At 52.9% G+C, this 23890-nt stretch overlaps 1 protein-coding gene across 1 annotated transcript in view; it reads left to right on the plus strand.

Annotated features, from left to right (window-relative positions):
• The window catches only part of LOC140468687 (caM kinase-like vesicle-associated protein), a 37988-nt gene that overhangs the window by 1653 nt on the left and 12445 nt on the right, over positions 1 to 23890 (plus strand). The window contains exons 2-6 of the mRNA XM_072564761.1: positions 108 to 136; positions 8181 to 8281; positions 9352 to 9483; positions 10264 to 10338; positions 10645 to 10783. Coding sequence (XP_072420862.1) covers positions 108 to 136; positions 8181 to 8281; positions 9352 to 9483; positions 10264 to 10338; positions 10645 to 10783 — 476 coding nt within the window. The remainder of the gene's footprint in view (positions 1 to 107; positions 137 to 8180; positions 8282 to 9351; positions 9484 to 10263; positions 10339 to 10644; positions 10784 to 23890) is intronic.

The raw sequence follows: 23890 nt of genomic DNA on the forward strand, positions 1-23890 counted from the left end.
TGCAGGTGAATACACGCTGTTTCCACACACACGCGCGCTCTCTCTCTCTCTCTCTCTCTCTCTCTCTCTCTCTCACACACACACACGGGATCCTCAGCTCAGCTAAGCTCTCACCCGGCTTGGAGACAGAGCCAAGGTAGGACGACTCAAGAGGGCTGCTGGAGGAGAGGGTTTTGGTGGGGTGGGGGCGTGGGTGGGTTGGTTTAAATAGAGGGCTGGGAGATTTACAAAAGGCTTTCTCCTTCTGAGCACCGAATCCAGGTCAGCGCTGAACGCTGGACAAATGGTCACTTGGGAAAGCATCAAACTATCCCACTCGCAAGCAATTAGAAAAAAAAAAATCCCCGTGTTTCCTCCCTGGGAGCCCTTCAACCTTCATCTCTCCACGGGACCGGGGTGGGGGATACTCTGAATGAGGTTAAACAACTGTTTGAGCTGGACCCTGGCAAGGTTTGCTCTGTTGCGAATGCAGGCTGGACCATCCTCTCTCTGTGCTCGTTTTAATCATCCTCCCCTCCCCTCCACATCCTCGGCTGCCCCCCTCTCTCTCTGGCTCCAGATTCGGTGTATTTTTAACTTGGAAGAAAGTGTCTTCAGTTTCCGCTGGGAGTCAGAGTGAGAGAGAGAGAGACAGAAACCAAGATGAATCACAGATATACAAACACACAGGCACAGAGAAAGAGAGAGACACATTCACAAAACAGAGAAGCACAGATGCAGAGAGACGCCCTCCGAAACAGGCACACAGAGAGAGACACAGAAAGCGAGAGAAACAAACAGACAGAGACCTGCAGAGAAACACAGGCACAGAGATAGAGTGACACACAGAAACACAGGCACAGAGAGAGATAGAGTGACCCACAGAAACACAGGCACAGAGAGAGTGACACACAGAAACACAGGCACAGAGAGAGATAGAGTGACACACAGAAACACAGGCACAGAGAGAGTGACACACAGAAACACAGGCACAGAGAGAGATAGAGTGACACACAGGCACAGAGAGAGATAGAGTGACACACAGAAACACAGGCACAGAGAGAGTGACACACAGAAACACAGGCACAGAGAGAGTGACACACAGAAACACAGGCACAGAGAGAGATAGAGTGACACACAGAAACACAGGCACAGAGAGAGTGACACACAGAAACACAGGCACAGAGAGAGATAGAGTGACACACAGAAACACAGGCACAGAGAGAGATAGAGTGACACACAGGCACAGAGAGAGTGACACACAGAAACACAGGCACAGAGAGAGATAGAGTGACACACAGAAACACAGGCACAGAGAGAGTGACACACAGAAACACAGGCACAGAGAGAGATAGAGTGACACACAGAAACACAGGCACAGAGAGAGACATACACACAGAGAGGCAGAGGCACAGGCACAGAGCGTGACCGAAAAACAGACACACAGAAACACAGGCACAGAGAGAGATAGAGTGACACACAGGCACAGAGAGAGTGACACACAGAAACACAGGCACAGAGAGAGATAGAGTGACACACAGAAACACAGGCACAGAGAGAGTGACACACAGAAACACAGGCACAGAGAGAGATAGAGTGACACACAGAAACACAGGCACAGAGAGAGACATACACACAGAGAGGCAGAGGCACAGGCACAGAGCGTGACCGAAAAACAGACACACAGAAACACAAGCACAGAAAGAAAGAGATATGCACAGAGAGAGACAAACAGAGAAACATAGGCACAGAGGGAGACACAGGCACACAGATAGACACAAAAAGAGAGACACAGAGGAACACTCACAGAAACACAGGCACACAGAGAGACACACAGGCACACAGAGAGAGACATACACACAGAAACACATGCACAGAGAGAAATACACAAATACAGGCATGGAGAGAGGCACAGAGAGACACATACACACAAATACAGGCACGGAGAGAGAAAGACAGAAAAACAGGCACACTGAAACATGGGCACACAGAGAGAGACACACACATAGAGAAAGACAAGCACAGACACACACACACACACACAAATACAGGCACCTAAATACAGAGAGACACACACAGAAACACAGGCACTCAGAGAGAGAGAGACACACACACAGAAACACAGGCACAGAGAGAAAACGACACACAGAAACACAGGCACAGAGAGAGACACACATACACAGAGAAACAGGCACAGAGAGAGAATGACACACATACACAGAGATACTCAGGCACAGAGAGAGACACACAGAAACACAGGCACAGAGAGACACACACAGAGAAACACAGGTACAGAGAGATAGACACACAGAGGAACAGGCACACAGAGAGATACACACAGAGAAACACAGGCACAGAGAGACACTCACAGAGAAACACAGGCACAGAGAGAAAGAGAAAGAAACATAGGTACACAGAGAGAAAAACGACATACACAGAGAAACACAGGCACTCAGAGAGAGACACACACAGAAACACAGGCACTCAGAGAGAGAGTCACACAGAGAAAGACAGGCACAGAGAGAGACACACACAGAGAAACACAGGCACAGAGAGAAAGAAACATAGGTACACAGAGAGAAAACGACACACATACACAGAGAAACAGGCACTCAGAGAGAGACACACACAGAGAAACACAGGCACTCAGAGAGAAAACGACACACACACACAGAGAAACAGGCACAGAGAGAGAACGACACACATACACAGAGAAACACAGGCACAGAGAGAGAATGACACACAGAGAAACACAGGCACAGAGAGAGAGACACATATACAGAGAAACACAGGCACTCAGAGAGAGAGACACACAGAGAAACACAGGCACAGAGAGAGAGACACACAGAGAAACACAGGCACAGAGAGATAGACCAGAGAGATAGTTCTGAGAGAGGTTGCTGAGGAAATAGCAGAGGCATTGGTTGAGATCTTTCAAGAGTCACTGGAGTCAGGAAAGGTCCCGGACGATTGGAAGATGGCTGTAGTAACCCCCTTGTTCAAGAAAGGATCAAGGCAAAAGATGGAAAATTATAGGCCAATCAGCTTAACCTCGGTTGTTGGTAAAATTCTAGAATCCATCATTAAGGATGAGGTTTCTAAATTCTTGGAAGAGCAGAGTCTGATTAGAACAAGTCAACATGGATTTAGTAAAGGGAGGTCATGCCTGACAAACCTGTTGGAATTTTTTGAAGAGGTAACAAGTAGGTTAGACCAGGGGAACCCAGTGGATGTGGTCTATCTAGACTTCCAAAAGGCCTTTGATCAGGTGCCACACGGGAGACTGCTGAGCAAGGTGAGGGCCCATGGTGTTCGAGGTGAGCTGCTGGGATGGATTGAGGATTGGCTATCTAACAGAAGGCAGAGAGTTGGATAAAAGGTTCTTTTTCAGAATGGCAGCCGGTGACGAGCGGTGTCCCGCAGGGTTCGGTGCTGGGGGCCACAGCTGTTCGCATTATATATTAATGATTTGGATGAGGGAACCGGGGGCATTCTAGCGAAGTTTGCCGATGATACAAAGTTAGGTAGACAGGCAGGTAGTACTGAGGAAGTGGGGAGGCTACAGAAGGATCTAGACAGGTTGGGAGAGTGGTCCAGGAAATGGCTGATGGAATTTAACGTGAGCAAGTGCGAGGTCTTGCACTTTGGCAAAAAGAATATAGGAATGGACTACTTTCTAAATGGTGAGAAACTTAATAAAGCCAAAGCACAAAGGGATCTGGGAGTGCTAGTCGAGGATTCTCTAAAGGTAAACATGCAGGTTGAGTCTGTGATTAAGAAAGCGAATGCAATGTTGTCACTTATCTCAAGAGGGTTGGAATATAAAAGCACCGTTGTGCTACTGAGACTTTATAAAGCTCTGGTTAGGCCCCATTTGGAGTACTGTGTCCAGTTTTGGTCCCCACACCTCAGGAAGGACATACTGGCACTGGAACGTGTCCAGCGGAGATTCACACGGATGATCCCTGGAATGACAGGTCTAGCATATGAGGAACGGCTGAGGATACTGGGATTGTATTCGTTGGAGTTTAGAAGATTAAGGGGAGATCTAATAGAGACGTACAAAATAATACATGGCTTTGAAAAGGTGGATGCTAGAAAATTGTTTCTGTTAGGCGAGGAGACTAGGACCCGTGGACACAGCCTTAGAATTAGAGGGGGTCAATTCAGAACGGAAATGCGGAGACATTTCTTCAGCCCAGAGAGTGGTGGGCCTGTGGAATTCATTGCCACGGAGTGCAGTGGAAGCCGGGACGCTAAATGTCTTCAAGGCCGAGATTGATAGGTTCTTGTTGTCTAGAGGAATTAAGGGCTACGGGGAGAATGCTGGCAAGTGGAGCTGAAATGCGCATCAGCCATGATTGAATGGCGGAGTGGACTCGATGGGCCGAATGGCCTTACTTCCACTCCTATGTCTTATGGTCTTATGGTCTTATGGACCACACACAGAAACACAGGCACAGAGAGAGGACACACACACACAGAGAAACACAGGCACAGAGAGAGACACACACAGAGAAACACAGGCACAGAGAGAGAGAGACACACACAGAGAAACACAGGCACAGAGAGACACACATACACAGAGAAACACAGGCACAGAGAGACACACACAGAGAAACACAGGCACAGAGAGATAGACCACATACAGAAACACAGGCACAGAGAGAGACACACAGAGAAACACAGGCACAGAGAGAGAGAGACACACACAGAGAAACACAGGCACAGAGAGAGACACACACAGAGAAACACAGGCACAGAGAGAGAGACACACACAGAGAAACACAGGCACAGAGAGACACACACAGAGAAACACAGGCACAGAGAGATAGACCACATACAGAAACACAGGCACAGAGAGAGACACACACACAGAAACACAGGCACAGAGAGAGAGACACACACAGAGAAACACAGGCACAGAGAGAGACACACACACAGAGAAACACAGGCACAGAGAGATAGACCACACACAGAAACACAGGCACAGAGAGAGACACACACACAGAAACACAGGCACAGAGAGAGAGACACACACAGAGAAACACAGGCACAGAGAGAGAGACACACACAGAGAAACACAGGCACAGAGAGATAGACACACACACAGAAACACAGGCACAGAGAGAGAGACACACACAGAGAAACACAGGCACAGAGAGAGAGAGACACACACAGAAACACAGGCACAGAGAGATAGACCACACACAGAAACACAGGCACAGAGAGAGACACACACACAGAAACACAGGCACAGAGAGAGAGACACACACAGAGAAACACAGGCACAGAGAGAGAGACACACACAGAGAAACACAGGCACAGAGAGATAGACACACACACAGAAACACAGGCACAGAGAGAGAGACACACACAGAGAAACACAGGCACAGAGAGAGACACACACAGAGAAACACAGGCACAGAGAGAGACACACACACACAGAAACACAGGCACAGAGAGAGAGACACACACACAGAAACACAGGCACAGAGAGAGAGACACACACAGAGAAACACAGGCACAGAGAGAGAGACACACACAGAGAAACACAGGCACAGAGAGAGAGACACACACAGAGAAACACAGGCACAGAGAGAGAGACACACACACAGAAACACAGGCACAGAGAGAGAGACACACACAGAAACACAGGCACAGAGAGATAGACCACACAGAGAAACACAGGCACAGAGAGAGAGACACACACAGAGAAACACAGGCACAGAGAGAGAGACACACACACAGAAACACAGGCACAGAGAGAGAGACACACACACAGAAACACAGGCACAGAGAGAGAGACACACACACAGAAACACAGGCACAGAGAGAAAGACACACACAGAGAAACACAGGAACAGAGAGATAGACCACACACAGAGAAACACAGGCACAGAGAGATAGACCACACACAGAGAAACACAGGCACAGAGAGAGAGACACACACAGAGAAACACAGGCACAGAGAGATAGACCACACACAGAGAAACACAGGCACAGAGAGAGAGAGACACACAGAGAAACACAGCACAGAGAGATAGACCACACACAGAAACACAGGCACAGAGAGAGAGACACACACACACAGAAACACAGGCACAGAGAGAGAGACACACACACAGAAACACAGGCACAGAGAGAGAGACACACACACAGAAACACAGGCACAGAGAGAGAGACACACACACACAGAAACACAGGCACAGAGAGAGAGGACACACACACAGAAACACAGGCACAGAGAGAGAGAGACACACACACAGAAACACAGGCACAGAGAGAGAGACACACACACAGAAACACAGGCACAGAGAGAGAGACACACACACAGAAACACAGGCACAGAGAGAGAGAGACACACACACAGAAACACAGGCACAGAGAGAGAGACACACACACAGAAACACAGGCACAGAGAGAGACACACACAGAGAAACACAGGCACAGAGAGAGACACACACACAGAAACACAGGCACAGAGAGAGACACACACACAGAAACACAGGCACAGAGAGAGAGACACACACACAGAAACACAGGCACAGAGAGAGAGACACACACAGAGAAACACAGGCACAGAGAGAGACACACACAGAGAAACACAGGCACAGAGAGAGAGACCACACACAGAGAAACACAGGCACAGAGAGAGGGACACACACACGGAGACACAGGCACTCAGAGAGAGACACACACACCCACAGAGATGGGGAAGAGGTGAAGGGCCAGGGGCAGCGATGCTGCAGTAGGGGGATCATTCCCTTCGGGAGAGTCAGTGGTCCTGGCTGGACACTGACCAGAGAGGGGAGACCGCAATACACTCACTCAGAGGCTGCTGAATGTTATACGCTGTCCTAAACCCAGCTCCCAAACCTGTCAATATACACCTCCCACCCCCCAACCCCCACCCCACACCTCCCACGTTCAGCCATCTCTCTGTTTGTGTACAGAGGGAGCTTTACTCTGTATCTAACCCCGTGCAGTCCCTGTCCCTGTCCCTGTCCCTGTGAGTGTTTGATGGGGGATGGTGCTGAGGGAGCGGGGGCTGTGGGAGGGTCAGTGCTGAGGGAGTGGGGGCTGTGGGAGGGTCAGTGCTGAGGGAGTGGGCGCTGAGGGAGGGTCAGCGCTGAGGGAGGGGGGGCTGTGGGAGGGTCAGTGCTGAGGGAGCGGGGGCTGTGGGAGGGTCAGTGCTGAGGGAGTGGGGGCTGTGGGAGGGTCAGTGCTGAGGGAGGGTCAGCGCTGAGGGAGTGGGGGCTGTGGGAGGGTCAGTGCTGAGGGGGTGGGCGCTGAGGGGAGGGTCAGCGCTGAGGGAGGGGGGGCTGTGGGAGGGTCAGTGCTGAGGGAGCGGGGGCTGTGGGAGGGTCAGTGCTGAGGGAGTGGGCGCTGAGGGAGGGTCAGCGCTGAGGGAGGGGGGGCTGTGGGAGGGTCAGTGCTGAGGGAGGGTCAGTGCTGAGGGAGTGGGGGCTGTGGGAGGGTCAGGGCTGAGGGAGGGTCAGGGCTGAGGGAGTGGGGACTGTGGGAGGGTCAGTGCTGAGGGAGCGGGCGCTGTGGGAGGGTCAGTGCTGAGGGAGGGTCAGTGCTGAGGGAGCGGGGGCTGTGGGAGGGTCTTTCCCTCAGACTGTGTGTCAGTCTGATAGACTCTCCTCCAACATCCTGCACTGGAAATATTGGAGAGCTATTTGACTCGGGTTGGCTTCGCATTCCAGCTGTTTTCTCTCCCCTGTGCAGCCTCTCTCTGTCTCTCTCTCTGTCTCTCTCTCTCTGTCTCTCTCTTTCTCTTTCTTTGTTTCTCTCTCTCTCTCTGTATCTCTCTCTGTCTCTGTCCCTCTCTATCTCTCACTCTCTCTCTCTCTCTTTCTCTCTCTGCCTCTCCCCCTCTCTCTCTGTCTGTCTCTTTCTCTCTCCCTCTCTCTGTCTTCCCCCCGTCTCTCTCTCTCCATCTCTCTTTCTCATTCTCTGTGTGTCTCACTCTCTTTCTCCCTCTCTCACTTTCTCTCTGTGTCTCTCTGTCTCTCCCTTTCTCTATCTCCCTCCCTCTCTCTCTCTCTCTCTCTCTGTCTCTCTGTATCCCCCTTTCTCCCTCCCTCCCTCCCCTCTTTCCTCTCTCTTCTCCCTTTCTCCTTCCCTCCCTCTCCCTGCCTCACTCCCACTGCTCCCCCTCCCCCCCTCTCCCCCCCCTCTGCCCCTGGATTTAGGGAGGATGTCGTTTCGATGTTGGATGTTCCCATTGGGACGATATTCGCAGAGTGGGGAGTGAGCTCACGGATAAGTACGTCCTGGGACAGCAGCTGCGAGGGTGAGACATTTGCCCCTCCAACACCCTCACCCCTCCCCCCAGCTGGACCACCCTACCTGGGCATTAACGCCGACCCCCACGCACTCCACCCCAAATATAACCCCCTCTGCCGACACACACACACACACACACACCCCTCATCCTCGCGCCCCCACACCTCTCCAACAACCCCCTCAGCCTGCATCCCCCCCCCCCCCCCCACCCCCACTTAGTCCCTCCCTCATCCCTCCTTCCCCTATCACTCCCTCCCTCCATCCTCCCCCAACACCCCATCACTCCCTGGCACACCCCACCATCTAGTGTGCCAACCTTCTGTGACCAGTTCTGGTCGTCCGACTGTAGGAACGAGACAGAGGCTTTGGAGAGGGTGCAGAGAGAGTCCAGGATGCTGCCTGGGCTGGAGGGGCTTGACATCTGAAGGAAGATTAGGTTTGGATTAGATTCCCTCCAGTGCGGAAATAGGCCCTTCGGCCCAACCAGTCCACACTGACCCTCCGAAGAGTAACCCACCCAGACTCGTTTCCCTCTGACTAACACACCTCACACTCTGGGACAATTTAGCACGGCCAATCCACCCTAACCTGTACATCCCTGGGCACTACGGGGACAATTTAGCACATACACAGACACACACACTCACACACTCAGACATACACTCACAGACAGACACACACACAGACACACACACAGAGACACTCACTCACACAGACACACACACAGACACTCACTCACACACACACTCACAAACACACACTCACACAAGACACACACAGTCACACACACTCACGAACACACACAGACACAGAGACAAACACACAGACACACACACCACAGACACAAACACACACAAACACACAGACACAGACACAAACACACACAGACACACACACACAGGACACACAGACACAGACACACACGCACACAGTACAGCAGGGATCCTGGCGCGGTTTGTCTCTGAGCTGATGGGTATGTCTCTCCCTCTCCATACCCCCCCCTCCCCCCCCCACCCCCCCCCTCCCCCCCCCACCCCCCCCCACCCCACCCCCACCCCCCCCCACCCCCACCGACAGGAAGGAGTTCTGCGAGATCTGTGTGGCCAGGGAGAGATCGTCCGGGCAGCTCTACTCCTGCAAGAGATATTCCAAGAAATCCGGCCGGAGCGTTCGGCGGGCAGCCAGGATGGAGATTCGCATCCTGAAAATGTACAGGGAGCTTTACTGCTGGGCCTAACACCTCCTCCATGTCTGTGGGCGTGGGGGGACAGTGTAGAGGGAGCTTTACTCTGTATCTAAACCCCTGTCCCTGGCAGTGGGGGGACAGTGTAGAGAGAGCTTTACTCTGTATCTAACCCCCTGTCCCTGGGAGTGGGGGACAGTGTAGAGGGAGCTTTACTCTGTATCTAACCCCCTGTCCCTGGGAGTGGGGGACGGTGTAGAGGAAGCTTTACTCTGTATCTAACCCCCTGTCCCTGGCAGTGGGGGGACAGTGTAGAGGGAGCTTTACTCTGAATCTAAACCCCTGTCCCTGGCAGTGGGGGGACAGTGTAGAGGAAGCTTTAATCTGTATCTAACCCCCTGTCCCTGGGAGTGGGGGGGAGAGTGTAGAGGGAGCTTTACTCTGTATCTAACCCCCTGTCCCTGGGAGTGGGGGCCAGTGTAGAGGGAGCTTTACTCTGTATCTAACCCCCTGTCCCTGGGAGTGGGGGGCCAGTGTAGAGGGAGCTTTACTCTGTATCTAACCCTCTGTCCCTGGGAGTGGGGGGGCAGTGTAGAGGGAGCTTTACTCTGTCGCTGCTATGCGGACGGTTCGGATGTTGGCGATGCCTCCCAGAGCTGAATAGCTGTGGTGAGAGGCCGGTGAGCGGGTTGACAGATCGGGTTGGGGGGGGGCGGGGGGGGGGGCGGTGGGGTGTGTGGGTGTAATCAGAGTCACCAATCCCAGAACTAACCCCCTTTCACCCCCCCCCCCCCCACCCCCGGCAGGGTCAAACACCCGAACATCCTGCAGCTGATCGAGACCTTTGAGACCCGCCAGGAGTATTTCATCATCCAGGATCTGTGAGTGAGCCCGTGCGGGGGGGTGGGGGGGGTGGGATGGGGGGGAAGTCGGGGGGGGGGGGAGGGGGGGAGGTTTCGGGGCTGGGATTGGACTCGGCACAGGCCGCCCCCTCGCCATTTCGGCCGGGGAGCAGGGCTCTGGCTGCGATCCGCGAGGCCCCGCGCGGTCGAATAGCCGAGGGGGGAGGGGGTGTTGGTGGTGAGCGCGGCCTGGAGGGTCAGCACTCAGGACACCGCTCGCGGGTGCGCCCCTACATCCCCCAGCCCGGCCTGGTTCTCACACGGCTCCCTGTTCCTCTCGGTCAGAGCCATGGGTGGAGACCTTTTTGACTGGATCTTGGACCGGGGCACCTACACCGAGATGGACGCCAGGGAGGTGGTCAAACAGGTGCTGCAGACCATCTCATACCTCCACTCGCTCAACATCGTTCACCGCAACATCAAGGTGGGTCTCAGGGAGATACCTGTACACTGACTGGTGTCTCTCAGTCCCCTCTCTCTCTCAGGGAGATATCTGTACACTGACTGGTGTCTCTCAGTCCTCCCTCTCTCTCTCAGGGAGATATCTGTACACTGACTGGGGTCTCTCAGTCCCCCCTCTCTCTCAGGGAGATATCTGTACACTGACTTGTGTCTCTCAGTCCCCCCTCTCTCAGGGAGATATCTGTACACTGACTGGTGTCTCTCAGTCCCCTCTCTCTCTCAGGGAGATATCTGTACACTGACTGGGGTCTCTCAGTCCCCCCCTCTCTCTCAGGGAGATATCTGTACACTGACTGGTGTCTCTCAGTCCCCTCTCTCTCTCAGGGAGATATCTGTACACTGACTGGTGTCTCTCAGTCCCCTCTCTCTCTCAGTGAGATATCTGTACACTGACTGGTGTCTCTCAGTCCCCTCTCTCTCTCAGGGAGATATCTGTACACTGACTGGGGTCTCTCAGTCCCCCCCTCTCTCCCTCAGGGAGATATCTGTACACTGACTGGTGTCTCTCAGTCCCCTCTCTCTCTCTCAGGGAGATATCTGTACACTGACTGGTGTCTCTCAGTCCCCTCTCTCTCTCTCAGGGTGATATCTGTACACTGACTGGTGTCTCTCAGTCCCCTCTCTCTCTCAGGGAGATATCTGTACACTGACCGGGGTCTCTCAGTCCCCTCTCTCTCTCTCTCAGGGAGATATCTGTACACTGACTGGTGTCTCTCAGTCCCCTCTCTCTCTCTCAGGGTGATATCTGTACACTGACTGGTGTCTCTCAGTCCCCTCTCTCTCAGGGAGATATCTGTACACTGACCGGGGTCTCTCAGTCCACCCTCTCTCTCAGGGAGATATCTGTACACTGACTGGTGTCTAACAGTCCCCCCTCTCTCTCTCAGGGAGATATCTGTACACTGACTGGTGTCTCTCAGTCCCCGCTCTCTCAGGAAGATATCTGTACACTGACTGGTGTCTCTCAGTCCCCTCTCTCTCTCAGGGAGATATCTGTACACTGACTGGGGTCTCTCAGTCCCCCCCTCTCTCCCTCAGGGAGATATCTGTACACTGACTGGTGTCTCTCAGTCCCCTCTCTCTCAGGGAGATATCTGTACACTGACTGGTGTCTCTCAGTCCCCTCTCTCTCAGGGAGATATCTGTACACTGACTGGTGTCTCTCAGTCCCCTCTCTCTCTCAGGGAGATATCTGTACACTGACCGGGGTCTCTCAGTCCCCCCTCTCTCTCAGGGAGATATCTGTACACTGACTGGTGTCTCTCAGTCCCCTCTCTCTCTCAGGGAGATATCTGTACACTGACTGGTGTCTATCAGTCCCCCCTCTCTCTCTCAGGGAGATATCTGTACACTGACTGATGTCTCTCAGTCCCCTCTCTCTCAGGAAGATATCTGTACACTGACTGGTGTCTCTCAGTCCCCTCTCTCTCTCAGGGAGATATCTGTACACTGACTGGTGTCTCTCAGTCCCTCCCTCTCTCCCTCAGGGAGATATCTGTACACTGACTGGTGTCTCTCAGTCCCCTCTCTCTCAGGGAGATATCTGTACACTGACTGGTGTCTCTCAGTCCCCTCTCTCTCTCTCAGGGAGATATCTGTACACCGACTGGTGTCTCTCAGTCCTCCCTCTCTCAGGGAGATATCTGTACACTGACTGGGGTCTCTCAGTCCCCCCTCTCTCTCAGGGAGATATCTGTACACTGACTGGTGTCTCTCAGTCCCCTCTCTCTCAGGGAGATATCTGTACACTGACTGGTGTCTCTCAGTCCCCTCTCTCTCTCTCAGGGAGATATCTGTACACTGACTGGTGTCTCTCAGTCCCCTCTCTCTCAGGGAGATATCTGTACACTGACGGGTGTCTCTCAGTCCCCTCTCTCTCTCTCAGGGAGATATCTGTACACTGACTGGTGTCTCTCAGTCCCCTCCTCTCTCTCAGGGACATATATGTACACTGACTTGTGTCTCTCCGTCCCCCCTCCCTCAGGGAGATATCTGTACACTGACTGGTGTCTCTCAGTCCCCCCTCTCTCTCAGGGAGATATCTGTACACTGACTGGTGTCTCTCAGTCCCCCCTCGCTCTCAGGGAGATATCTGTACACTGACTGGTGTCTCTCAGTCCCCCCTCTCTCTCTCAGGGAGATATCTGTACACTGACTGATGTCTCTCAGTCCCCCCTCTCTCTCAGGGAGATATCTGTACACTGACTGGTGTCTCTCAGTCCCCTCTCTCTCAGGGAGATATCTGTACACTGACTGGTGTCTCTCAGTCCCCTCTCTCTCTCTCAGGGAGATATCTGTACACTGACTGGTGTCTCTCAGTCCCCTCTCCCTCTCTCAGGAGATATCTGTACACTGACTGGTGTCTCTCAGTCCCCCTCACTCTCAGGGAGATATCTGTACACTGACTTGTGTCTCTCAGTCCCCCCTCCCTCAGGGAGATATCTGTACACTGACTGGTGTCTCTCAGTCCCCCCTCCCTCAGGGAGATATCTGCACACTGACTGGTGTCTCTCAGTCCCCCCTCTCTCTCAGGGAGATATCTGTACACTGACTGGTGTCTCTCAGTCCCCTCTCTCAGGGAGATATCTGTACACTGACTGGTGTCTCTCAGTCCCCCCTCTCTCTCAGGGAGATATCTGTACACTGACTGGTGTCTCTCAGTCCCCTCTCTCAGGGAGATATCTGTACACTGACTGGTGTCTCTCAGTCCCCCCTCTCTCTCAGGGAGATACCTGTACACTGACTGGTGTCTCTCAGTCCCCTCTGTCTCAGGGAGATATCTGTACACTGACTGCTGTCTCTCAGTCCCCTCTCTCTCTCTCAGGGAGATATCTGTGCACTGACTGGTGTCTCTCAGTCCCCTCTCTCTCTCTCAGGGAGATGTCTGTACACTGACTGGTGTCTCTCAGTCCCCTCTCTCTCTCTCAGGGAGATATCTGTACACTGACTGGTGTCTCTCAGTCCCCTCTCTCTCTCTCAGGGAGATATCTGTACACTGACTGGTGTCTCTCAGTCCCCTCTCTCTCTCTCTCAGGGAGATATCTGTACACTGACTGGTGTCTCTCAGTCCCCTCTCTCTCTCTCAGGGAGATATCTGTACACTGACTTGTGTCTCTCAGTCCCCCCTCCCTCAGGGAGATATCTGTACACTGACTGGTGTCTCTCAGTCCCCTCTCTCTCTCTCAGGGAGATATCTGTACACTGACTGGTGTCTCTCAGTCCCCTCTCTCTCTCTCAGGGAGATATCTGTACACTGACTGGTGTCTCTCAGTCCGCTCTCTCTCTCTCAGGGAGATATCTGTACACTGACTGGTGTCTCTCAGTCCCCCTCTCTCTCTCAGGGACATATATGTACACTGACTTGTGTCTCTCAGTCCCCCCTCCCTCAGGGAGATATCTGTACACTGACTGGTGTCTCTCAGTCCCCCCTCTCTCTCAGGGAGATATCTGTACACTGACTGGTGTCTCTCAGTCCCCCCTCTCTCTCAGGGAGATATCTGTACACTGACTGGTGTCTCTCAGTCCCCCTCTCTCTCTCTCAGGCGAGATATCTGTACACTGACTGTGTCTCTCAGTCCCCCTCTCTCTCTCAGGGAGATATCTGTACACTGACTGGTGTCTCTCAGTCCCCTCTCTCTCTCTCAGGGAGATATCTGTACACTGACTGGTGTCTCTCAGTCCCCCTCTCTCCTCTCAGGGAGATATCTGTACACTGACTGGTGTCTCTCAGTCCCCTCTCTCCTCTCAGGGAGATATCTGTACACTGACTGGTGTCTCTCAGTCCCCCCCTCCCTCAGGGAGATATCTGCACACTGACTTGTCTCTCAGTCCCCCCTCCCTCAGGGAGATATCTGTACACTGACTGGTGTCTCTCAGTCCCCCCTCCCTCAGGGAGATATCTGCACACTGACTGGTGTCTCTCAGTCCCCCCTCTCTCTCTCAGGGAGATATCTGTACACTGACTGGTGTCTCTCAGTCCCCTTTCTCTCAGGGAGATATCTGTACACTGACTGGTGTCTCTCAGTCCCCTCTCTCTCTCTCAGGGAGATATCTGTACACTGACTGGTGTCTCTCAGTCCCCTCTCTCAGGGAGATATCTGTACACTGACTGGTGTCTCTCAGTCCCCCCTCTCTCTCAGGGAGATATCTGTACACTGACTGGTGTCTCTCAGTCCCCTCTCTCAGGGAGATATCTGTACACTGACTGGTGTCTCTCAGTCCCCCCTCTCTCTCAGGGAGATATCTGTACACTGACTGGTGTCTCTCAGTCCCCTCTGTCTCAGGGAGATATCTGTACACTGACTGCTGTCTCTCAGTCCCCTCTCTCTCTCTCAGGGAGATATCTGTGCACTGACTGGTGTCTCTCAGTCCCCTCTCTCTCTCTCAAGGAGATGTCTGTACACTGACTGGTGTCTCTCAGTCCCCTCTCTCTCTCTCAGGGAGATATCTGTACACTGACTGGTGTCTCTCAGTCCCCTCTCTCTCTCTCAGGGAGATATCTGTACACTGACTGGTGTCTCTCAGTCCCCTCTCTCTCTCTCTCAGGGAGATATCTGTACACTGACTGGTGTCTCTCAGTCCCCTCTCTCTCTCTCAGGGAGATATCTGTACACTGACTTGTGTCTCTCAGTCCCCCCTCCCTCAGGGAGATATCTGTACACTGACTGGTGTCTCTCAGTCCCCCCCTCCCTCAGGGAGATATCTGTACACTGACTGGTGTCTCTCAGTCCCCTCTCTCTCTCTCAGGGAGATATCTGTACACTGACTGGTGTCTCTCAGTCCCCTCTCTCCCTCTCTCAGGGAGATATCTGTACACTGACTGGTGTCTCTCAGTCCCTCTCTCTCTCAGGGAGATATCTGTACACTGACTGGTGTCTCTCAGTCCCCCCTCTCTCTCTCAGGGAGATAAATGTACACTGACTGGTGTCTCTCAGTCCACCCTCTCTCTCAGGGAGATATCTGTACACTGACTGGTGTCTCTCAGAACCCTCTCTCTCTCTCTCAGGGAGATATCTGTACACTGACTGGTGTCTCTCAGTCCCCCCTCTCTCTCTCAGGGAGATATCTGTACACTGACTGATAATCTCTCAGTCCCCCCTCTCTCGTTCAGGGAGATATCTGTACACTGACTGGTGTCTCTCATTCCCCCCTCTCTCTCAGGGAGATATCTGTACACTGACTGGTGTCTCTCAGTCCCCTCTCTCAGGGAGATATCTGTACACTGACTGATGTCTCTCAGTCCCCCCTCTCTCTCAGGGAGATATCTGTACACTGACTGGTGTCTCTCAGTCCCCTCTCTCTCTCAGGGAGATATCTGTACACTGACTGGTGTCTCTCAGTCCCCTCTCTCTCTCTCTCAGGGAGATATCTGTACACTGACTGGTGTATCTCAGTCCCCTCTCTCTCTCAGGGAGATATCTGTACACTGACTGGAGTCTCTCAGTCCCCTCTCTCTCTCAGTGAGATATCTGTACACTGACTGGTGTCTCTCAGTCCCCCCTCTCTCTCTCAGGGAGATATCTGTACACTGACTGGTGTCTCTCAGTCCCTCCTCTCTCTCTCAGGGAGATATCTGTACACTGACTGGTGTCTCTCAGTCCCCTCTCTCTCTCAGGGAGATATCTGTACACTGACTGGTGTCTCTCAGTCCCCTCTCTCTCTCTCTCAGGGAGATATCTGTACACTGACTGGTGTATCTCAGTCCCCTCTCTCTCTCAGGGAGATATCTGTACACTGACTGGTGTCTCTCAGTCCCCTCTCTCTCTCAGTGAGATATCTGTACACTGACTGGTGTCTCTCAGTCCCCCCTCTCTCTCTCAGGGAGATATCTGTACACTGACTGGTGTCTCTCAGTCCCTCCTCTCTCTCTCAGGGAGATATCTGTACACTGACTGGTGTCTCTCAGTCCCCTCTCTCTCTCAGGGAGATATCTGTACACTGACCGGTGTTTCTCAGTCCCCCTCTCTCTCTCAGGGAGATATCTGTACACTGCTTGGTGTCTCTCAGTCCCCCCTCTCTCTCAGGGAGATATCTGTACACTGACTGGTGTCTCTCAGTCCCCTCTCTCTCTCAGGGAGATATCTGTACACTGACTGGTGTCTTTCAGTCCCCTCTCTCTCTCTCAGGGAGATATCTGTACACTGACCGGTGTCTGTCAGTCCCCTCTCTCTCTTTCAGGGAGATATCTGTACACTGACTGGTGTCTCTCAGTCCCCTCACTCTCAGGGAGATATCTGTACACTGACTGGTGTCTCTCAGTCCCTCCTCTCTCTCTCAGGGAGATATCTGTACACTGACTGGTGTCTCTCAGTCCCCGCTCTCTTAGGGAGATATCTGTACACTGACTGGTGTCTCTCAGTCCTCTCTCTCTCTCAGGGAGATATCTGTACACTGACTGGTGTCTCTCAGTCCCCTCTCTCTCTCTCTCTCAGGGAGATATCTGTACACTGACTGGTGTCTCTCAGTCCCCGCTCTCTCAGGGAGATATCTGTACACTGACTGGTGTCTCTCAGTCCCCCGCTCTCTCAGGGAGATATCTGTACACTGACTGGTGTCTCTCAGTCCTCTCTCTCTCTCAGGGAGATATCTGTACACTGACTGGTGTCTCTCAGTCCCCTCTCTCTCTCTCTCTCAGGGAGATATCTGTCCACTGACTGGTGTCTCTCAGTCCCCTCTCTCTCTCTCTCTCAGGGAGATATCTGTACACTGACTGGTGTCTCTCAGTCCCCTCTCTCTCTCTCAGGGAGATATCTGTACACTGACTGGTGTCTCTCAGTCCTCTCTCTCTCTCAGGGAGATATCTGTACACTGACTGGTGTCTCTCAGTCCCCTCTCTCTCTCAGGGAGATATCTGTACACTGACTGGTGTCTCTCAGTCCCCCCTCTCTCTCTCTCTCAGGGAGATATCTGTACACTGACTGGTGTCTCTCAGTCCCCCCTCTCTCTCTCTCTCAGGGAGATATCTGTACACTGACTGGTATCTCTCAGTCCCCTCTCTCTCTCTCTCTCAGGGAGATATCTGTACACTGACTGGTGTCTCTCAGTCCCCGCTCTCTCAGGGAGATATCTGTACACTGACTGGTGTCTCTCAGTCCCCGCTCTCTCAGGGAGATATCTGTACACTGACTGGTGTCTCTCAGTCCTCTCTCTCTCTAAGGGAGATATCTGTACACTGACTGGTGTCTCTCAGTCCCCTCTCTCTCTCTCTCAGGGAGATATCTGTACACTGACTGGTGTCTCTCAGTCCCCTCTCTCTCTCTCTCAGGGAGATATCTGTACACTGACTGGTGTCTCTCAGTCCCCTCTCTCTCTCTCAGGGAGATATCTGTACACTGACTGGTGTCTCTCAGTCCTCTCTCTCTCTCAGGGAGATATCTGTACACTGACTGGTGTCTCTCAGTCCCCTCTCTCTCTCAGGGAGATATCTGTACACTGACTGGTGTCTCTCAGTCCCCCCTCTCTCTCTCTCTCAGGGAGATATCTGTACACTGACTGGTATCTCTCAGTCCCCTCTCTCTCTCTCTCTCAGGGAGATATCTGTACACTGACTGGTGTCTCTCAGTCCCCCCTCTCTCTCTCTCAGGGAGATATCTGTACACTGACTGGTGTCTCTCAGTCCCCTCTCTCAGGGAGATATCTGTACACTGACTGGTGTCTCTCAGTCCCCTCTCTCCCTCAGGGAGATATCTGTACACCGACTGGGGTCTCTCAGTCCCCCCTCTCTCTCTCAGGGAGATATCTGTACACTGACTGGTGTCTCTCAGTCCCCTCTCTCTCATGGAGATATCTGTACACTGACTGGTGTCTCTCAGTCCCCTCTCTCTCTCAGGGAGATATCTGTACACTGACTGGTGTCTCTCAGTCCCCTCTCTCTCTCTCTCTCAGGGAGATATCTGTACACTGACTGGTGTCTCTCAGTCCCCCCCCTCTCTCTCTCTCAGGGAGATATCTGTACACTGACTGGTGTCTCTCAGTCCCCTCTCTCTCTCTCTCTCAGGGAGATATCTGTACACTGACTGGTATCTCTCAGTCCCCTCTCTCTCTCTCTCTCAGGGAGATATCTGTACACTGACTGGTATCTCTCAGTCCCCTCTCTCTCTCTCTCTCAGGGAGATATCTGTACACTGACTGGTGTCTCTCAGTTCCCCCCCCCCCCCTCTCAGGGTGATATCTGTACACTGACTGGGGTCTCTCAGCCCCCCCCTCTCTCTCAGGGAGATATCTGTACACTGACTGGGGTCTCTCAGTCCCCTCTCTCTCAGGGAGATATCTGTACACTGACTGGTGTCTCTCAGTCCCCTCTCTCTCTCTCAGGGAGATATCTGTACACTGACTGGTGTCTCTCAGTCCCCTCTCTCTCAGGGAGATATCTGTACACTGACTGGTGTCTCTCAGTCCCCTCTCTCTCTCTCAGGGAGATATCTGTACACTGACTGGTGTCTCTCAGTCCCCTCTCTCTCTCAGGGACATATATGTACACTGACTTGTGTCTCTCAGTCCCCCCTCCCTCAGGGAGATATCTGTACACTGACTGGTGTCTCTCAGTCCCCCCTCTCTCTCAGGGAGATATCTGTACACTGACTGGTGTCTCTCAGTCCCCCCTCTCTCTCAGGGAGATATCTGTACACTGACTGGTGTCTCTCAGTCCCCCCTCTCTCTCTCAGGGAGATATCTGTACACTGACTGATGTCTCTCAGTCCCCCCTCTCTCTCAGGGAGATATCTGTACACTGACTGGTGTCTCTCAGTCCCCTCTCTCTCAGGGAGATATCTGTACACTGACTGGTGTCTCTCAGTCCCCTCTCTCTCTCTCAGGGAGATATCTGTACACTGACTGGTGTCTCTCAGTCCCCTCTCTCTCTCTCAGGGAGATATCTGTACACTGACTGGTGTCTCTCAGTCCCCTCTCTCCCTCTCAGGGAGATATCTGTACACTGACTTGTGTCTCTCAGTCCCCCCTCCCTCAGGGAGATATCTGTACACTGACTGGTGTCTCTCAGTCCCCCCTCCCTCAGGGAGATATCTGCACACTGACTGGTGTCTCTCAGTCCCCCCTCTCTCTCAGGGAGATATCTGTACACTGACTGGTGTCTCTCAGTCCCCTCTCTCAGGGAGATATCTGTACACTGACTGGTGTCTCTCAGTCCCCCCTCTCTCTCAGGGAGATATCTGTACACTGACTGGTGTCTCTCAGTCCCCTCTCTCAGGGAGATATCTGTACACTGACTGGTGTCTCTCAGTCCCCCCTCTCTCTCAGGGAGATATCTGTGCACTGACTGGTGTCTCTCAGTCCCCTCTGTCTCAGGGAGATATCTGTACACTGACTGGTGTCTCTCAGTCCCCTCTCTCCCTCTCTCAGGGAGATATCTGTACACTGACTGGTGTCTCTCAGTCCCCTCTCTCTCTCAGGGAGATATCTGTACACTGACTGGTGTCTCTCAGTCCCCCCTCTCTCTCTCAGGGAGATAAATGTACACTGACTGGTGTCTCTCAGTCCCCCCTCTCTCTCAGGGAGATATCTGTACACTGACTGGTGTCTCTCAGAACCCTCTCTCTCTCTCTCAGGGAGATATCTGTACACTGACTGGTGTCTCTCAGTCCCCTCTCTCTCTCTCAGGGAGATGTCTGTACACTGACTGGTGTCTCTCAGTCCCCTCTCTCTCTCTCAGGGAGATATCTGTACACTGACTGGTGTCTCTCAGTCCCCTCTCTCTCTCTCAGGGAGATATCTGTACACTGACTGGTGTCTCTCAGTCCCCTCTCTCTCTCTCTCAGGGAGATATCTGTACACTGACTGGTGTCTCTCAGTCCCCTCTCTCTCTCTCAGGGAGATATCTGTACACTGACTTGTGTCTCTCAGTCCCCCCTCCCTCAGGGAGATATCTGTACACTGACTGGTGTCTCTCAGTCCCCCCCTCCCTCAGGGAGATATCTGTACACTGACTGGTGTCTCTCAGTCCCCTCTCTCTCTCTCAGGGAGATATCTGTACACTGACTGGTGTCTCTCAGTCCCCTCTCTCCCTCTCTCAGGGAGATATCTGTACACTGACTGGTGTCTCTCAGTCCCCTCTCTCTCTCAGGGAGATATCTGTACACTGACTGGTGTCTCTCAGTCCCCCCTCTCTCTCTCAGGGAGATAAATGTACACTGACTGGTGTCTCTCAGTCCCCCCTCTCTCTCAGGGAGATATCTGTACACTGACTGGTGTCTCTCAGAACCCTCTCTCTCTCTCTCAGGGAGATATCTGTACACTGACTGGTGTCTCTCAGTCCCCCCTCTCTCTCTCAGGGAGATATCTGTACACTGACTGATAATCTCTCAGTCCCCCCTCTCTCGCTCAGGGAGATATCTGTACACTGACTGGTGTCTCTCATTCCCCCCTCTCTCTCAGGAAGATATCTGTACACTGACTGGTGTCTCTCAGTCCCCTCTCTCAGGGAGATATCTGTACACTGACTGATGTCTCTCAGTCCCCCCTCTCTCTCAGGGAGATATCTGTACACTGACTGGTGTCTCTCAGTCCCCTCTCTCTCTCAGGGAGATATCTGCACACTGACTGGTGTCTCTCAGTCCCCTCTCTCTCTCAGGGAGATATCTGTACACTGACTGGTGTCTCTCAGTCCCCTCTCTCTCTCAGGGAGATATCTGTACACTGACTGGTGTCTCTCAGTCCCCTCTCTCTCTCTCTCAGGGAGATATCTGTACACTGACTGGTGTATCTCAGTCCCCTCTCTCTCTCAGGGAGATATCTGCACACTGACTGGTGTCTCTCAGTCCCCTCTCTCTCTCAGTGAGATATCTGTACACTGACTGGTGTCTCTCAGTCCCCCCTCTCTCTCTCAGGGAGATATCTGTACACTGACTGGTGTCTCTCAGTACCCCCTCTCTCTCTCAGGGAGATATCTGTACACTGACTGGTGTCTCTCAGTCCCCTCTCTCTCTCAGGGAGATATCTGTACACTGACTGGTGTTTCTCAGTCCCCCCTCTCTCTCTCAGGGAGATATCTGTACACTGCTTGGCGTCTCTCAGTCCCCCCTCTCTCTCAGGGAGATATCTGTACACTGACTGGTGTCTCTCAGTCCCCTCTCTCTCTCAGGGGGATATCTGTACACTGACTGGTGTCTCTCAGTCCCCTCTCTCTCTCTCAGGGAGATATCTGTACACTGACCGGTGTCTGTCAGTCCCCTCTCTCTCTTTCAGGGAGATATCTGTACACTGACTGGTGTCTCTCAGTCCCCTCACTCTCAGGGAGATATCTGTACACTGACTGGTGTCTCTCAGTCCCTCCTCTCTCTCTCAGGGAGATATCTGTACACTGACTGGTGTCTCTCAGTCCCCGCTCTCTTAGGGAGATATCTGTACACTGACTGGTGTCTCTCAGTCCTCTCTCTCTCTCAGGGAGATATCTGTACACTGACTGGTGTCTCTCAGTCCCCTCTCTCTCTCTCTCTCAGGGAGATATCTGTACACTGACTGGTGTCTCTCAGTCCCCGCTCTCTCAGGGAGATATCTGCACACTGACTGGTGTCTCTCAGTCCCCGCTCTCTCAGGGAGATATCTGTACACTGACTGGTGTCTCTCAGTCCTCTCTCTCTCTCAGGGAGATATCTGTACACTGACTGGTGTCTCTCAGTCCCCTCTCTCTCTCTCTCTCAGGGAGATATCTGTCCACTGACTGGTGTCTCTCAGTCCCCTCTCTCTCTCTCTCTCAGGGAGATATCTGTACACTGACTGGTGTCTCTCAGTCCCCTCTCTCTCTCTCAGGGAGATATCTGTACACTGACTGGTGTCTCTCAGTCCTCTCTCTCTCTCAGGGAGATATCTGTACACTGACTGGTGTCTCTCAGTCCCCTCTCTCTCTCAGGGAGATATCTGTACACTGACTGGTGTCTCTCAGTCCCCCCTCTCTCTCTCTCTCAGGGAGATATCTGTACACTGACTGGTGTCTCTCAGTCCCCCCCCTCTCTCTCTCTCAGGGAGATATCTGTACACTGACTGGTATCTCTCAGTCCCCTCTCTCTCTCTCTCTCAGGGAGATATCTGTACACTGACTGGTGTCTCTCAGTCCCCCCTCTCTCTCAGGGAGATATCTGTACACTGACTGGTGTCTCTCAGTCCCCTCTCTCAGGGAGATATCTGTACACTGACTGGTGTCTCTCAGTCCCCTCTCTCTCTCAGGGTTATATCTGTACACTGACTGGGGTCTCTCAGTCCCCTCTCTCTCTCAGGGAGATATCTGTACACTGACTGGTGTCTCTCAGTCCCCTCTCTCTCAGGGAGATATCTGTACACTGACTGGTGTCTCTCAGTCCCCTCTCTCTCTCAGGGAGATATCTGTACACTGACTGGTGTCTCTCAGTTCCCCCCCCCCCTCTCAGGGAGATATCTGTACACTGACTGGTGTCTCTCAGTCCCCCCTCTCTCTCTCTCTCAGGGAGATATCTGTACCATGACTGGTGTCTCTCAGTCCCCTCTCTCAGGGAGATATCTGTACACTGACTGGTGTCTCTCAGTCCCCCCTCTCTCTCTCTCAGGGAGATATCTGTACACTGACTGGTGTCTCTCAGTCTCCCCTCTCTCTCAGGGAGATATCTGTACACTGACTGGTGTCTCTCAGTCCCCTCTCTCTCTCAGGGAGATATCTGTACACTGACTGGTGTCTCTCAGTCCCCTCTCTCTCTCTCTCAGGGAGATATCTGTACACTGACTGGTGTCTCTCAGTCCCCTCTCTCTCAGGGAGATATCTGTACACTGACTGGTGTCTCTCAGTCCCCCCTCCCTCTCAGGGAGATGTCTGTACACTGACTGGTGTCTCTCAGTCCCCTCTCTCTCTCAGGGAGATATCTGTACACTGACTGGTGTCTCTCAGTCCCCTCTCTCTCTCAGGGAGATATCTGTACACTGACTGGTGTCTCTCAGTCCCCCCTCTCTCTCTCTCTCAGGGAGATATCTGTACACTGACTGGTGTCTCTCAGTCCCCCCTCTCTCTCTCTCTCAGGGAGATATCTGTACACTGACTGGTGTCTCTCAGTCCCCCCACTCTCTCAGGGAGATATCTGTACACTGACTG

This window comes from Chiloscyllium punctatum, chromosome 47, assembly GCF_047496795.1.
Source record: "Chiloscyllium punctatum isolate Juve2018m chromosome 47, sChiPun1.3, whole genome shotgun sequence".
In the NCBI taxonomy this organism is placed as follows: Eukaryota; Metazoa; Chordata; class Chondrichthyes; order Orectolobiformes; family Hemiscylliidae; genus Chiloscyllium; species Chiloscyllium punctatum.